Source organism: Manis javanica, chromosome 3 (genome assembly GCF_040802235.1).
Source record: "Manis javanica isolate MJ-LG chromosome 3, MJ_LKY, whole genome shotgun sequence".
Lineage (NCBI taxonomy): Eukaryota > Metazoa > Chordata > Mammalia > Pholidota > Manidae > Manis > Manis javanica.
This window is the reverse complement of record NC_133158.1, coordinates 98,239,371-98,257,412: the sequence shown is the minus strand read 5'-3', so window position 1 is coordinate 98,257,412 and position 18,042 is coordinate 98,239,371. Positions and strand designations below refer to the sequence as shown.

The 18,042-nt window shown below is 33.3% G+C and overlaps 1 protein-coding gene across 1 annotated transcript in view; it reads left to right on the top strand.

The window, feature by feature from the left end:
* Window positions 1-18,042, top strand: part of LIPI (lipase I) — a 35,277-nt gene that overhangs the window by 12,822 nt on the left and 4,413 nt on the right. The window contains 5 exon segments of the mRNA XM_073230469.1: window positions 140-229; window positions 1,520-1,579; window positions 1,582-1,683; window positions 7,260-7,364; window positions 16,743-16,854. Of these exon segments, the coding sequence (XP_073086570.1) occupies window positions 140-229; window positions 1,520-1,579; window positions 1,582-1,683; window positions 7,260-7,364; window positions 16,743-16,854 (469 nt within the window).

Here is an 18,042-nt window from a genome sequence, read left to right as displayed (position 1 = left end):
CACCAATTTTGTTTTCAGCTCAAGCTTTAAAATACTCACTTTTAATGGATTTTATAAGAGATTTTGTGTTATACAAGTGTTGTTGACCTGAATATATTCACTTTGTGATTCTTGGTGTGCTTCTTGCTTTTTTTCTTAGGTTTAGACATTAAAGAACCCTTGGGACATATAGATTTTTATCCAAATGGAGGGAAAAAGCAACCTGGCTGTCCTAAATCAATGTTTTCAGGTATACCAATAGTATTTTCAAATGAATTACATATGATTCAAAATGAGGAAAGAAAATCAGTTTACTTTTTTTCCCTCTTCATCTGTTAAGTAAGATTTTGATCACAATTGCTCATGATTCAGGAGAGTTATTGGTGAAAAATGGTTTAATTTGTTCCGTCTCAGTTCATAAAGGTTACCAGTAGATATCCCATTTGGTCTTGGAAGAAACATAGATTACATTATAGTTTCAAACGTTTTAGTTCACATTTTAAACAGAAGTTATATAAGTCATTAAAGATGCATGTGTAGCCAAAGTATCATATAACACAGTTTGCTCTCAGGATTTCATCTTTACCATCATGGTTGTATTGTACAAACAGATTAATAAATTCCTGCACTTGGTTGCTTTATACATAAATAGCTGAGTAACAGCTCTGGGTGTGGAATTTGGCTCACTTCAGAGCCATAGTGCGAAGTGTGAGGCTCCAGTGGCAGCAGGTCAAGTAACACATGGCTAAGCCCACGCAGCTAGAGAAGTTTGGTCAAAGCGATAAGGAGAAACTGGGAAAGGAAAGGGATGTGATAAAATTTTTTTTTTCAAGTGGACAAAGAAATTTTATTGATTTTTATTTTTGAATCTATGGTAAAAGATAATAAGCTTAAAAGACAGCAAAAGACCTTCTAATAGTAGACAAAAGTCTACTCAGAAAGCAGTTTGTTCCACTCTGCCAGAGTTTATTACTGACTCAACTGAGGGAATTAATGTGCTATTTAGAATATAGAACATCATGAACAGATGTCATGAAATAGCAGCTTCTTCATGTTTATCACCCAGCACATAGCTTTAATTCTAACAATAAAAATAACTGTTACCAACATGCATATGACCTCCAGTCAATCCTCTGAATAACTGATACAACTTTGACCCCTACTGAATACATATATGAGGGTTGTGATAAAGTTTTAATGTCACCTGGTTTCATAGTCATTTCTGACACTGAGAAGAAAGGAGAGATGGGTTATTAATTATTAAATTGGTAGCACTGTGTAGAGTTTGTTAAATTGCTGAAATTATTTTGCTGTATTAATTATTTAGGAAATTTTCTTACAAATCTTATGTAAAAGGCATACTAAATTTAAGTTTTGAATGGTACAGTTTTTTCAGCTGCTTGAGATAAAACTGCGTTGTAGTCAACACTTTAATGTTACTAAGTGCACAATGTTGAGAACTGAATCTTTAGTTTTCTCTAATTTACTTGAACTTGGGTTAATACATCTACAGTTCTTTTGCTTCATTTTAACACTTAAGGAATTGAATTTATTAAATGCGACCACCAGAGAGCAGTTTACTTGTTCATGGCAGCTTTGGAAACTGCAATTTTATTTCATTTCCTTGTTCTTCATACAAAGATTATAAAATTGGTTCATATGTGGATTGTGACGACTTTAAGAAAATATCTTGTCCTCGGCTAGGTAAGAGAGATTGTTGTAATTACTGTAATTCTGTGCGGAAAATGAATAACAATTGTGTTACTATTTTTTCCTGGAAGCTTTCATATGTACTTCTGAATATGTTAACATTTTATGGAAAGATTATTTGTGGGATAACCAGAGAAAATAGTTCATTTCCTACTAAATTTTTTTTAGGTATTTAGTGAGGAATTTGGCTATTTTTCTATGCTCAATGTAGTAGGCATGTTTGGTGGTCTCATGATGATCCTTATTCTTGATACACAAAAAGATCTCACTATTTATCTTCTGCGGAGACTAGCTCCACAAACCAGCTGAACTTGAGAGGAGGGGATGAGGAGCTTAAAGAAAACACAGAGAAAGGTATAAGAAAGACACGGAAACCAAAACTGGGATCAGGAGGTTCACTGCTTTCTGATGGTGGACAAGTGATGCAGTTTATGTTCTGAGCACTACTTATATACACAAGCTTATGACTTCTGGACTGATCTCATACCCGGTATGTTACTTCCACTTCCGATGATCTCACTTCTGGTGATAATCACTTCCTGTAACCAGGTCTGGTGATGTCACTTCTGGGGTGACATCACATCTGGCCCTCCACATCTCCCCCTTCTTACTTTATTAAAAAATGTAGATGATAGATATAATAGAGATTATAGAAAGTAGAAAGTTTCTTAACACACCCCTTTCCTTAATTTCCTGTAATATATTAAACATAGTCCATCCCTTAATTCTCTATAGGATAATTAGAAAAGGTAGCCACTCCCTTAAGTTCCCATAGTGAAAGATTTCTGTAATTTCCCATAGTGTGAGAGAAAATTATGACCACAGCCTGGCTCTCCATCTGAGCTGAGCGTGGGCAGCAAAGCAGCCATAGGAGGAGGAGATCTCTCTCAGAGATGGTGAAGGTTCAGGCCTCTGCAAGTTAGTAGGGGTGAGGATCTGTGCTTCAACTCTGTTGGCCTCCAAGTTCTCTCCTGACGGCCCCTCTGCAACTGTGCCTGTCTTAGGTTGTTCCTCCCTTGAGGAATCTTACCTGTCTCTGCCTAACCAGTCATCCTCCAGGGCCAATCAGGGCAATGTGAGGTATGAGAGTGAGAAAAAGTGGCAGCATCCTTCCAGAGGGTTGGTTTTTTGTCTCCTTGGTAGTTTATGCCTCCATGGCCTCCACGCCCAACACCTGCTTTAGGGTTCCCTTGCCAGCCAGCAGGGCCCTAACTCAAGTAATATATTTTGGGGAACTCAGGCTTTTTTTTATAATGTAAGATATTCTTTCAGAAACAACAGGGTAAGGAGGTTCTAGAAAAAGTTTGGTTTGAGAAGGAAGGAGAAAGTTATAGCACCAGCAGATAGAAAAAAAAGAGTGAAAGATTAGAAAATTTCAGGGGGTTGAAAACTTTTCCCTCTCATTTTTAAATTGAAGTTGTAGTTGGTGTAGGTTCAATTGGTCTGCGTAGCTTCTTTTCTTGAGGGCTTGCCAGCTAACTGGATGGTGACGATGGCTAACATCACCAGGAACAGCTGATTAGGCATTAGAGTCAGATTCTGTTGTCTGACCATCTCCTTCCCTCCTGAGTCAGCCTCTTGAGCTGTCCCCACTTGGGAGAATGGGCTCTCTGCGTTTGTTGTGATGTTGGATTTTGAGTTTAGGAGTAATAAACTAAAAATGACAAAAGAGTTAACAAATGACAATGGTTAAAGATTTGATGAGAGCTTATAAGACAGTTGATATAAGGATATATGGATATTTCTATAACATAAAACATTCAATGAAGTTAGCATTATTCATTTGACAGTGCTTTCCAGGTAGTTAAAGAAGTAATTATTTATCAGATAAATAAACTGAATTAGCTAAATATTTTCCCCAATGAGGAGAAAAAATTCCTCTGACATGTTCCAGGGGCCCCCTGGAACATATCAGAGTTAACTAGAGGCAAAAGCACCTTTTTGAATTTGGTGTTGGGAAGTTGTCAAAAGAAAGTTTTAAGGCACTTGCCTAAATAGAATTATAGGTTATTATTAAATAATACTTATTATTTAACCAGAATGACAATAAAAAGGTTTAAAGGCAAATACAAAAGGTTAAACAGTTGTTAACAACATTTAGCTTACAGTCCTTTTAATATTAAGATTTCATTTTCTTAAGCACTCAATAAACAGCTGTACTTTAAGAACAAAGTTACCTTCTTTTACTTTCAATACAATGCATTTCCATTCCTTATACCTTCTCTTATTAAAACACACATTCTTTAGTATACATAAATTTTTTCTTATTATATTAAGTAGTTTTAGTAGAACTTAAAACTATTACATACCTTAACCTTTGGTGAACACTGAAATAGGCCATTGTAAACTGTTATACCAGCATTCCTCAGACTGATACATTTATGAACATGTTTTATCATTTCTGTAAATGTGCCTTACCACACAATTTCTCACTGAACACAAAACGTTCATATAACTTAGCAAAACTTTAAGAATTTAAGTTACCACAAAAATTCTCAGGCTGTTTGCAGATGTACACACTATTATACATTAACACACTGTTATTCTTAAGATGTTCATTTGCTACACTCATTTATTCATTCTTAGCAACCATGCTAGATTACTCATAAAACTTTAACCAAACATTAGACAAAGTCAAGCTTCTCTTTAAGCATCTTCTTGAAATATTTAACAGACAACATCAACTGAAATGACTTTAAATAAACTCAGGCAGCTGATAACTATAAGGAAATGCCCATTTCAGTTAAACTTAAATTAGCATTAATGCTTAATAACTTTTATATTAGAATTTCTGGAAGTTTTAGAATGTCCAATTTTTATAAGCACTTGTCTGTAAATTAATTTTTATTAATACTATCCAGAGGTAGAAAAATATTTTTCATTTACACATTTAGACATACAAACGTACAGATTGAGACGTAATGACTACAGTCAACATAAAAGAATATATACACAGACAGAAACTAATACAAAGATTTTTTAGTTACTAATATCCATTGCAAAATGATTATTTAATTATGGGCTGATCTGTTGTCTGTTTGTTAAAGAGTAGGTAAAAGATGGAATCCATCCTACCTTCTACTGTGTAGTTTACAGCTGGGCCTGCACACTAAATTAATTGCCCAGGTTGCAAATTACTAGAATGAGGTAGACTTGCAAAAGGAGGGAGTGGGACATAAGGAGAGGTTATTTTAGGCTTTCCAAGGTCAGGTAGCTCTGACTTCGAGTCCATAGGTGTGTCATCATTATCCTCCCCCCCCACTGATGACCGAGATTCTTTCTGGAAGTATTGTTGTTTCTCCTGGGTTAGTTTCTGCTAATATTCAGGAGGCAAAGATTCATCACTCCCTGAGGCCATGGATTTTACAAACGCTTCATAGCCAGCCACCGTCTGTTTTCAGTTGTTTAGCCACAATGTTCCCTTTGAGAGGTTTATCTGGCAAACAGTAGGTTTTTGGGGAGGGGTCTAAACTCTCTTTCACTAAATTCCACAAAGCATATGTTGCTGTTGGAAAGTCCCAAGGCTCGTGGAGAGTGAAGCACGGTTTAAGCTGCAGCCATACTTCTTGCCAAGTCCGCTCTAAAGCAAGAACAGATTTTAACTGCTGGCTGTGCACATTACTGCTGCATGCATGAAATGTAGTTTTAAGCATATGTACAAAGAGTGCCTGGTCTTTTGATCCAAAATGTCCCATATTTATAGCTTTAAGATTTTTACGGTCAACCTGACAGTCTTTGACCCTTGCTATCCCAGGTTTTACTCCTGATTCTAATGCTCCCATACCATCCCCTTACCTTATAGATGTACGACTGTTCTCCTACGGGAGGCTCCTCACTGAAATTGCTGGCCATCTATGCGAGACCTGACCCTTCTCAGGTCCCCTTTACTCCGTACTCAGGTCCCTGTTCAGGTGCCACCTGCAGAGACCAGCTCTACAAACCAGCTGATCCTGAGAGGAGTGGATGAGGAACTTAAAGAAAACACAGAGAAAGATACAAGAAAGACATGGAAACCAAAGCTGGGATCAGGAGGTTCACTGCCTGCTGATGGCAGACAAGTGACTCAGTTTATTTTCTGAGCACTACTTATATACACAAGCTCATAAAGATGTCACTTCCAGACTGATCTCACACACGATATTGTTACTTCCACTTCCAGTGATACCACTTCCTGTAACTGGTCTGGTGATGTCACTTCTGGGGTGACATCACATCCGGCCCTCCACAAGCTTCTACCTGTATTTTCACTCAAGAAAAACTTGTGCATTCTTAATGACACTGAAGGTTTTTTAAATGGAAAGCCTTAGAAGCAGGTGAAGAGGTGTGAACCATGGTTAGCTTTTCATTTGCTTTATCATTTTAGTAGACATGAATCATACATGGTTCACACCTTTTGTATCAATAAAGCTTGTCAAGAGCAGTTACATATTGCAACTTTTGACAACTAAAGCCTGCTTGTGGTAAATTATAGAGAAAAAAGAATCCACATAAGCATAGACTATTAGAGTGGGAAAGAATTTCAGAGGCTGTTTGTTCAGGGTTCTACAAAGAGAATATCAGATCCTAAGTATGTCTCGAGCACGTAAACATCTGATCAGTTTCTTGACAGCATCTGCCAGAAATGTTTCCAAAGCCAAGGGGCTCAATGAAATATGAAGCCATTGCAAACATTGAATTAAAAGCCTCCTGCAGTTTTCTTCAGCAGGAGGTTTATACTGATGTACAAAGAGTACAGAGAGAATTGCTAGGAGAGGCAGGCAATATGCCAGCTTTGCCAGACTTACTTTCTGTCCACCAGACATCTTGTGGAATTAATTTTCTTCAGACCTCATGTCAGGAATTGCTTTTTTTGTCCCTTTGTTTTTTCATATAAATGAGAAAATTGTGACCCAACATGAAAATATGGATTTCTTAAGGGCACAAGTGAGCACTAGAGTTAAACCTCTGAATTTTCAATTTCAGTATTCTTTCTGCCACATTCAGATCTCAAATTTGGAGGTGTATGAATAGAATAATATATGAAGTAGGAAGCATCTCAAATATATATCTGTGTGTGTACATGTGTTTGTGTAATAGGTATTATATATGTACAAATAATGTACCTGAAAAATATGTATTATATATACATTACATAGTGTATATGGATGCTATCTTACTATATATGTGAATGTGTATATGGGAGAATTAAAGGCTGTATTCATGGAGCTAAATTTTGTATTGAAGTTTTATCTAATCACTTTATTTTGCTGAATTCACTAAGAGTTACAAGTATAATTTTGAATATATGAAATAATAGTAAAAACTATAAATAGATTGTAGCCATAAGGGTAAGCTCTGATAAGATTTCCAGGGAATGAATTTATTTGTGAATGTTTAATTTGAGAATTATAATTGTAATTAAAACAAATAGAATGTGAAATTGTTTGAAAATTGTTTTTTAAGTTATAAAAATCTTTAAATTATTATAATAATTATAATACATTGATCCTTTAGTTCCTTTAGTGATTTGCAGTTTTTGTATCCTATTTGATGGACATCTAATTTCTAATGTTCTATTTCTCAAATCTCAGGTTATCAAGCTGAGCTATGGAGAGATGTTTTAAAAGAAAGAATAGAAAGAAAATCTCTTAGGACCACTGTGTTTTTGGATACTACTGGTACAAATCCATTCTGTAGTAAGTTAACATTTTTAACAAATGAACAAATGATTAGTTTTACATACTAATTTATATTTTGTCCAAAATGTTCTTTCATTCACTCAAATTCCATCATGCATTGCAAAGGAACTTTAAAATTTGTTAGAGCCAGTTGTACAAATTCATATAAGAACTTGATTATTTAGATAAAATGAACATATGCTTTGGGTAATAGTTCTCCCCCAAAAAACCATCAAGTTTCTTTGTTTCTCTCCCTCCAATTTGCATGGTTATCCTTCCCACTTTTGGAGGTATGTCTGAATGACATACCAGATTTTGACGTCTATAGACACTATTACCAACCTTTGGTAACTGAAACAAGAAAGTGCAAGTAAATAATAACATTCCCAATATGTTTAGAGTCAGACAAGAGAAGAAAAGTTGAAGAACAAGAGAGGATCTCTTAGAAATGTATTAAAATTAGATTTATGAGGAGCTATTAGAAAAAGCAAAATTATTTTATTTAGAGATGAAAATCTAGAAGTGGTTTATATATAAGAATAAATCTATTATATGAAGAATCTTGTGAGAGAAGTTTCCAGTCATTGCCATTGGCCCTGTTTACTGGAGGATAAATATTTAAAATAAATTCTCATATTTAAAAATGTTTTTGGTCTGTTATTGTTAATGATTTGCAGTCACAGTTGCTATCAATTTTAAGATATTATAATTCTTTAAACATCATTGATGTCTTATTCAGAATTGGCTTGTGCATATTTTAAATTAAAATTTTTATTGAGTTTAATTTAGATTCTCATGCAGATATAAGAAATAATACAGAAAGATACTATATATGTTTTATCTAATTATCTTCAATGGCAGATTTTTGCAAAAGTATAGAATAATATATTACCACCAGGGTATTGACAATGGTCAATCCATCCATCTTACTCATATTTCCCTGTACATTTGTGTGTGTGTCTGTATTTAGCTGTGTACAGTTTAATCATCTTTATATGACTCTGTATCTTTCACCAAAGCAAAGATACTGAACAGTTCTATCCCCACAGGGACCCCACGGATGCACTTTTATAACTGCATTTACCACCCTCCCATCTTGCATTTTTAATCCCTAGCATCCATTAATACATTCTTAAAATTTTATTTTGAAAATGTTATATAAAGGGAATTATTCGGCATATGATCTTTTAATTGGCCTTTTCTTCACTCAGCATAATTCTCTGGAGGTTCATCCATTTTGTAGCATGTATCAATAGTTCATTCCTATGAATGAATTCCATGAGTAGTATTCCATGCTGCGTATATGCGGTGTGTTTAGTCATTCATCTGTTGAAGGACATCAGGGAAGTTTTTTGGCTATTTTGAATAAAGTTGCTGAATATTTGTATTCAACTTTTTGTGTGACTTTTTCATTTCTCCATTATAAAAGCTCAGAAATGCAATTGTTGTACCAGAAGCTAATTACACATTTAGTCTTACAAGAAATTGACAGTGTTTTTCAGAGTGATTATACCATTCCCTCCACAAACTGTGAGTGATCCAGTTTCTCTGATTTCTTACTAGTATTTAGTTGGGATTATTTAAAAATGTTATCCATTCTAATAGGTGTGAAGTGATGCCTTATTGCAGTTTTAACTTTTTGTTGCTCTCATGTCTTATAATATTAAATATCTTTTCTGAATATCCTCTGGTGAAATACAAGTTTGTGTCTTTTGTCCATGTTCCAATTGGATTGTTTTTTTCTTTTTAGACTGTTGAGGTTTGAGGGTTCTTTATATATTTTTGGTAGTAGTCCTTTTTAGGTATTTGGTTTGCAAATATTTTTTTCCAGTATAACTATAATGTCTTTTCATCTTCTTCACAAAGGCTTTCACAAGGCAAAAGTGTTTACTTTTACTGATGTCTAATTTATCATTTTTTCCTTTCATGGAACATTCTTTTGGTGTCTAAGAATTGTTTGCTGAGTTCTAGGGCCTGAAGATTTTTTCCTACAATTTTTTCAAAAACTTTTATAGTTTGATGTGTTACATTTAAGTCTGTAATCCATTTTGATTTCATTTTTGTTTAATGTGTGGAGTTAGGATGAGGTTCATTTGTTTGCCTCTGGATGCCCATTTGCTCCAGCACAATTTGTTGAAAGGGCTATCCTTGCTTAATTAAAATGCTTTTGCATCTTTATCAGGAATCAGGTAACCATATTTGTTTAGGTTTATTTGTACTGGACCTGTGTTCTGTTCTCTGTTCTGTTTCTTTGACTAATGTGTTGATCCGTTTTCCATTACCACATATTAATTACTAGTAAGCCTTAATATCAGGTAGAGTGATTAGTTTTTCTTTATTCTTCTTTGTCATGATTATTCTAGGGTATTTTCCTTTCAATATAAATTTAAAAAAAGGTTAGCTATATCTACAACAACTTGGCTTGGATTTTAATAGGAATTGCAAACCTATAGGTTTGTTTGCAGAGAACTGACATCTTTACCATGTCAAATTTTCTGATCATGAACATATTGTACATCTACATTTACTTTGATTATTTGATTTCTTCCATCAGTATTAATAATTTTTGTTGCACAAATCCTGTGTATCTTATGTTGCATATATACACAAGTATTTCTTTTTTTGAGTTTTGGTAAATGATATTTTAAAATTTTGATACCTCATTTTCATTGTTAGTATATAGAAATGGGATTGAATGTTTTATATTGAACTTGTTTACTGGGACCTTGCTGAATTCAATTATTATTTCTTGGATTTTTTAGAACTGATTCCTTGGAATTTTTAGGATGAAAATTTTCTAGGTAACAATCATGTCACCTACAAACAGAAAACTTTAATTTTTTCCTTCTTAATCTATATATCTATTTCTTATTCTTGATTTATTTTAGTGGCTGTTAACTTCCAGTACTATGTTGAATGAGAATAGTGATAGCAGACATCTTGCTTCATTCCCAATATTAGAGGGAAAGTATTCAGTTTTCCATTAATTACACCACTAAATATGATGTTACCTATAGATTGTTTTTTATATAGGTAATCTTTAAAATATTGAAGCAATTCCTTTATTTTCTTAGGAGTTTTACTGATGAGTATGCATTGGATTTTCTCAAATTCTTTTGTGTCATTGATGTAATCATGACTTTTCTTCTTTAATTTGTCAAAATGTTGGATTACATTACTTGATTCTAGCATGTAAGCCAGACTTGCATTCCTTAATAAATCCCACTTGGTCACAGTGCATTTTTTAGATATATTGTTGTTTTTGGTGTGTTAATATTTTGTTGAGGACTTTGTGTCTAAGCTCATGAGGGATGTGTATCTGTGGTTTTCTTTTTTGTGTTGTCTGGGTTTAGCAAAAGAGTAATGTTGTCTTCATGCAAGCGTTAACACAACATAAAGTGAGTTGGTAATTGTCCTTTAATCTATAATTTTCTGTAATATATGGGGCAAAATTGATGTGAATTCTTTAAATGTCTGGTAGAATTTTCCAGTGCAATCATATGGACCTGAAAATTTCCTTTTTAAGAACTTTTAAATTATAAATTTTATTTCTTATGGTTATAGCACTACTCATATAATCAGTTATATATTGGATGGATTTTTATAGTTTGTGGTTTTCAAGGAAGTGGTCCATTTCTTCTAAGTTGGTGAGTTTATGAGCATAAGGTTGTTTGCACTGTTTATTATCTTTTGAATGACTATAGCATCTGTAGTAATGTCTTCTAATTCAGCGCTGATAGTGGTGATTTGTGTCTTCTCTCTGTTGCTAGAAGTCTATCAGTTCTATTACTTTTCCCCCAAATACAAGCTTTTTATTTAGTTGATTTTCTATTGTTTTCCTGTATTAAATTTCATTGATTTCTTCTCTGCTTATTATATCCTTCCTCTTCCTTTCTTGGAATTTATTTTGTTCTTCTTTTTCTATTTTCTTGAGGTAGAACTTAGGTTGACATTGTTGGTCTGAGATATTTCTTCACTTCTAATGCTATGAATTTTTCTCTCAGCACTGCTATAGCTGTATCTCACATTATGATATGTTATACTTTCATTTTCATTCAGTTGTGTGTATTTCTTTTTGAAATTAAATATTTTCTAAATTTATAATAAATTCTAAACTTGTGATTTTCTAAATTCTTAATCGAGATGTTGTCCAAATTCAAATAAGATTTGGGTGAGGCTCTAGATAGAATTTGTCCTTGGGCAAAATTGTCTCTGTGAGCCTGTGAATCTCAAGAATCAAATTACCTGTTCCCAAAATGTAATAGTGAGACAGGCATGGGCTGCCAGTTAGGAACATTCCTGTTCAAAAAGGAGAAAATGAAAAGAAAATGCAGTCAATGGTCTCAAGAAATTGTACAGCCTAGTGGAACAAATATTGTCTGGTTCCAAGGCCTGGAAATAAACCCCTGTTTATTCCCCCAGGTTATGTCCCATGGGGCACAGCTCTATGTTCTAGGCTTTCAAAATTATCCTTCTTCCTTCCTTCTTTTTTTTCCTTTCTCTTTTCTTTTCTTGTATGAAAATTGCATACACTTTCATCTGAATAGTTTTATCAACCTGTTTCTTGCATGTAGCATTTTGGGAATCCCTCAACATCCTTTCATGTTTGGTCTCTTACTTTCAGTTCAGTATGGCTGTGTTTATGACACTACAGTATTCTCAAAAATCCTGTAGATTGGAGATCTACATATATTGACATATATGTGACATCTATATGTTACAGAGACTCATTCTTTTAGACAAGAGACTCTTCCAAATATCTTTCCTAGATAATCCTACCTCAATTTTTGGCTTCTGCTGAGATACCTGAGGGAATCTGAGACACAATCTTTTCAAAGAGCCTTTTGTGTTACTGAATATTCTGAATTTTTTATCTTTCTAAAGCAAAATTTTATCCAGCCACACTCTTGGCTTTTTCACTAAAGCATGATTTCCTGATGGCAAGTATCTTAGTTGTAGTATCTTGCAGACTTAATGGAATAAGGATATTTCAAATCAGCAGGTCATAGTTGGTTTTTGTTTAAAACTGTTTTTTTTTTCTTTTAGTTTATATCTTTCCTTTCATATTTCACTATAAACACCAGTAAGAATTAAGGCCACACTTTCAAATTTGTATGGAAATTTCCTCATATGAATGTGCAATTTCTTCATTTACAATTTCTGCTTTCCACACAATTTCAGAACACAATTCCACTAAAGTTTAACCTGAGAGGTGTTAACATCTACATTTCTACTAACAGTATGTTCAGAGTAACCTAAGTGTTTCTATCATACTCCTCAAAATTCTTCCAGCTTCTGCTTATTATCAATTGCAAATCCACATCCTTATTTTTAGGTCTTTGTTGTAGCAGCATACCATTCTTCAGACCAAAATCTGTATTCATTTTGTTACTATCATAATAAATGAACTCAGTGGCTTAAAACAACACAGAAGTTCTGACACAGTGTCATTGTGCAAAAGTCATGGTGTCAGCAGAACTGCATTCCTTTCTGGAGGCTCTGGGGGAAAATTTGCTTTCTTGACTTTTTAAACTTTCTAGAGGCTTTATTCCTGGGCATTCTTCCACAATGGTGGGTTGAGTTGTTACATTACATCACTTCAGGCCTTCATCTACATCACGTCTCTTACTGATTCACTTCTGTCTTCCTCTTCCATTTTGAAAGCCTTTGTGAGTATAATCCAATCCTTGTGATTACAGTAGGCCCACCAGATAATTTAGGATAATCTGTAAGGGCAGCTTATTGACAACCTTAATTCCATTTGAGATCTTAATTATCCTTTGCCATTTAAGGTAACATATTGACTGATTTCAGTGAGTAGGACATGGGCATATTTGAGGAGTTCTACCACAATTGTATTTATATGTGGTTTTTCACAGTCATTGGTATCAACATTCTATAATTTCAAGTGAAATGTGGGAACTTCACTTGCATTTAGGTCCCTTTACATTCTCCACTTTCAAATATTGTTTTGAATGCTAGATTGTATGAAAATTTGTATTTAAATCATCAAATATGATTTATAAAACTCATAAGGAAAAGGGTAATTAATGTATGTCTCCATATTTCTTCCCTTCCCATTGTCCCTTCTTTCTTTCTGGTGCTTCAGGATTATTTATATCAGCAATTCCTTTCTTCTGAAGAAATTTCATCTTAAAATATTTAAGAATGGGTCTGCTAATGAGCAATGTTTTAAGTTTTTCTTTGTTTGGGAATGTCTTCATTTTTTCTTTATTCTCAAAAGATAGTTTTGCTGGATATAAGACTTAGCACCGTTCTTTCTTTTAGCACTTGAAAAATGTGTCACTTCTTTTGGCCTCTGTGGTATCAGATGAGAAATCCATTGTGACTCAAATTGGTGTTCTTCAGTAGGTAATGCATTATTTTCTTTCTCTGCTTTCAATATTTGTTCTTTGTTTTCAATTTTCTGAAGTTTAATTATGGTATGTCTTAGTGAGAATTTCTTTAGGTTTAGCCTGGTGAGGTTCACTCATCTTCTTGAATCTGTGTGTTTCCTTCACCAAATTTAGAAAGTTATCAATTCTTTAAATATTCTTTCATCCCCATTCTTTTTGTTCTCTTGCCTTTCTGATAACACAGATATCACATTTGTTCTAGTCCCACAGGTCCCTGAGGCTCTGTTCATTTTTTTTCCTCAATCTGCTTTCTATCTGTTGTTCAGATTGCATAGCAGATTGACCTGTCCTCAATTACAGATTTCTATCCTTTATCATCTCCATTGTACTATTGAACATTTCCAGTGAGTTTTGTATCTGTTATTTTTCATGTATGTAATTTCTACTTTGTTTTCTTTTATGGCTCCTATTTCTTTGCTGATTTTTCTGTTTGTTTATTTTTTTCAAGGAACTCTGACTTTGAAGCATTTTGATGATGGCTCCTTTAAAATCTGTGTCAGAAAATTCTAGCAACTGATTCATCTCAGTGTTGGCATTAGCTGATTGTCTTTTTTCCACCAAAGTTGTGATTTTCTTTGTCCTTAGTAAATGGGTAATTTTCAGTCACATCCTGGACATTTTGTCTATTATGTTAGAATTTGAGTCCTATTCAAATCTTTAATTTTAGCAAGCAGTCACATTATTTAAGTTTTGGCTTTATGTATTCTGAGGCTGTGATTTGTTCATGATTTTTATATTTTCCTAATGACTTGTTTCTTTTTTTGTTTTATACATAAAATTGTATGTTGCCTTACAGACTGTTCTATAAGATTCTGTCAAGTTTGCCTCATAGACCCTTTGAATCTTGTGTCTTCTTTATATCTTCAATATTATGTTCTGTAGTATTTTATTTCATTTATTTAACAATAAACATTTATTATGAATATTATCATTATATCAAGTGCTCACTTATATTTACCATTTTCAGTTTTCTACATCTTATCATATCCTCTCCTCCCCCCACTTCTTCCATATGGGTTTAACTTCTATCTTGCTGAAATATAACCTTAGTGCCATTTCTCCGGTAGTTTCTCTCAGTTTGTTTGTTTCCTTGAAAATGTCCTTGTCTCTTCCTTACTCTGGAATATACCTTTAGTTCAGGATAGAATTCTACATTGCCAGTTATTTTTGCTCAGAACTTTGAAAATATTAATTCTCTTTTTTTCAGATAAGTTAATTGTTTTATTATTGCCAGTATAATTGTTCCCTGCAGATTATCTGTAGTTTTCTTATGGTTGAATTAATTAATTAATTAACCTAGCTATGTGTTTATTTATGCATGATTTATTATTATCATTTTCTAGGCTCAGTGATTAGTTAAAGTCTATTGAAAATTAAGCAACAATATTTGTGCTATTTCAAAATAAAGACTCATGTCTTTTTTTTTTTAATATAGAAAATTTAGCAATCAGCTGTTTTTCAAAATTCTCCCTTCAGAGCCAGTTAGACTTTATTTTCCAGAGCTTATTCTTGGAGCGTTTTTTAATGTGAATTGTAGGGGTGTTCCTTTACCAAGTGATGAGTACAAATTTATATCCCATGTTATCTGGAGATCTATTAGTCTAAGGAATTTATTTTTTCACCTAAGACCCATATACAAATAGGTAAGAGGAATTTTCTAAGTTCTTCTTTCAATGACAAAGAGAATTAAGGTCTCTGACTCTGCAGAGATTTTCATTTCAGACTCATCATTTAGCATCATATCTCCTGTTCCAGCATGAAAGTTGACACTCTAGCCCCTGTCTCCATGCTACATCCAGTTCGCAAGTCCCGTTGGGACAGCAGGGCTTCAATCTTAAGGCTTGTCTTTAATTTCTCTTCATTTCTGTCTCCTGATATTTCCCCTTCCTTCATCTGACCTTGGTTGTGTATTTAATTTATGGATTGTGTGCTCAGAATTTCTTTGTACTTGTAGCAGGAGGTGGGCTTATTCGCTAACATTTCAATAGGTCATCCTACCAGACATCAACTGGGCAAGTCTGAACGCCCACTTTTTTGGGTGAGGTAGACCAAAAAATTTTGTCTAAAGCTGGTCAGTCACTTCAAAGTAAGAAGCATTCCTTTATATCTTTTATATTAGAAATTGATGAGGCACACTGGAAATCCATTACCTTATTTGAGGTACTAAGCATCAAGCGTAAGGCAAGAAATTACTTGTGGCTTTTTAGTAGCAACATTTAACAGCATGTATAATTTTAATAAATGTATTTCTCATTTGAGGTACTAAGCATCAAGCATAAGGCAAGAAATTACTCTAGGCTGTTTAGTAGCAACATTTAACAGTTAGCATGTGTAATTTTAATACATGTATTTCTCACAGGAATATTTTATGCATTCCATGTTCTGCATAGTACTTGGGAAAACTCAGAGTCAGAACTTTCTGTATAGCTCAGACAATATTGAGTATAGGTGTAAGTTCAGCATCCTTGCCTCTTAAATATACTCAATTTTTAGTAGGGATATTTTGAATGAGAACTACTATGAGTTCACTCTGTATAGGATTGTTTAATTTTATAGTCATTCCTAAACAACCAGTGGAATTGAGAATTATATTAGTCAAACAAATTTATCTAGTATACTAATCAGATATTAAGGAACTTTATCATACTTATATGTGAAGTTGAAAAAGAAAAATTCTTTAATTGACTTAAATTTGAAAATTTTGGTTTGTAGGTCAGTAAGTATTCACCAATTATTTGGCTAACTCTTCACCATACCCATTACTATCTGGCAGACTTTTACATTCCTCATTTTTAAGACTAGTTCAAAATTGACAAGAAGTAACATGTATTACTCATGTACCAAATAGCTGCATCTTAATGTTATTTACGTAGGTAATGTTTACCTAGATTACATACATGTATATGTACATTCGTATCTGCATACATATCAACACAAAGTTAAAATAATGTGAATTGCATTTTATGTTTTTGTTTTGTAGCCTATTATTTTGTTCTTAGTATAATTGCTCTGAATAAAACTATGGAGAATGGCTATATTACATTTAAATTATTGAATCAGCTTGGAATGACTGAGTTGCCAAGGCTCTATGAGTAAGTATACTATAGTAGTTTTTTTTGTCCTTTGTAAAGTAAATGTTTGTTTTCTTCAGTTTGTTTGGAAGATAATCCAAATAGTATAAATTTTCTATCGAATGAATAATAAAGTGTTAGATATTAAAAGGATCTCAGGTGTTATATTTTAATTCATTGATTCTATGAAGGAAGATACTGAATATGAAGAAGACTAAATATCTTATTTGTGTTATACATCTAGAAACTATGAGAGTTAGAAAAGAAGGGACTTATTTTTTCTATTTTAGCTCTCACTCCAGTGTTCTTCCTCTCAAACCACCTTGCCTTCTAATTCCCTCTAGTTTTTAGGCAGTTTTGTATTCATAGTGGTGTGAATAAATATCTAGTGACTTCTGTCAATAGAGTGGCCCAATTTCAGTATTTCAGAGAACCATTCCCAGCCACAATGCCCTAAATAATAGGAGAGGGTTTGTTTTTTGTTAAATTTTCATTTAACTTTTTATGTATGTATTCATATTTTTAAAGTTATCTAGAATGTATGTTTGTATGTTTAATAAATTATCAAACTGAGAAATCCATTTTCCCTTAAACAAAAGAGTGATGTAAAAGTGTATGCTACTATTACAATTGCACTCCAACCTGATGAGCTAAACTCCTAGAAATTCATTAAATAATGTAACTCTTCAAAAGTCTCACAGGTACAATCTCCAATGATGAAATACAAAATAAATTTCATTTTATTGTGCTTGAACTTAACAATAATTTGGTTTTAGACTAGTTACTTATGATATCATTAGAATTTCGGAAGGCACACTGGTATTTCCAACATTTGCTTTTATCACTGTTTATGTAGTTATCATATTTGAATTAACTAAATCTAATGTACAGTGGACTTCAGACAAGTACGTCATGACATCCAAACTTATTCAACTATCAATAGTGAACCAGGGAAAATCTCTGCATGGTTATTTATTTGCACATTAGTATCAGAAACAATGGTGGTGATGTATTTCATTTTACAGTATTATGAACCCTAATAAAACAATATAAGATCTAAAATAACATGAAAATATAAAATGTAGCAATAGCCTATAATACATGAAATTTGCTTTGTAAATTAAATTTTAAAACCTTCAAATCCACAAAGAAAAAATTATGAAAGAGTCCAATAGTAAAATATTGAGAATCTTTGTATTAAAGTAATGG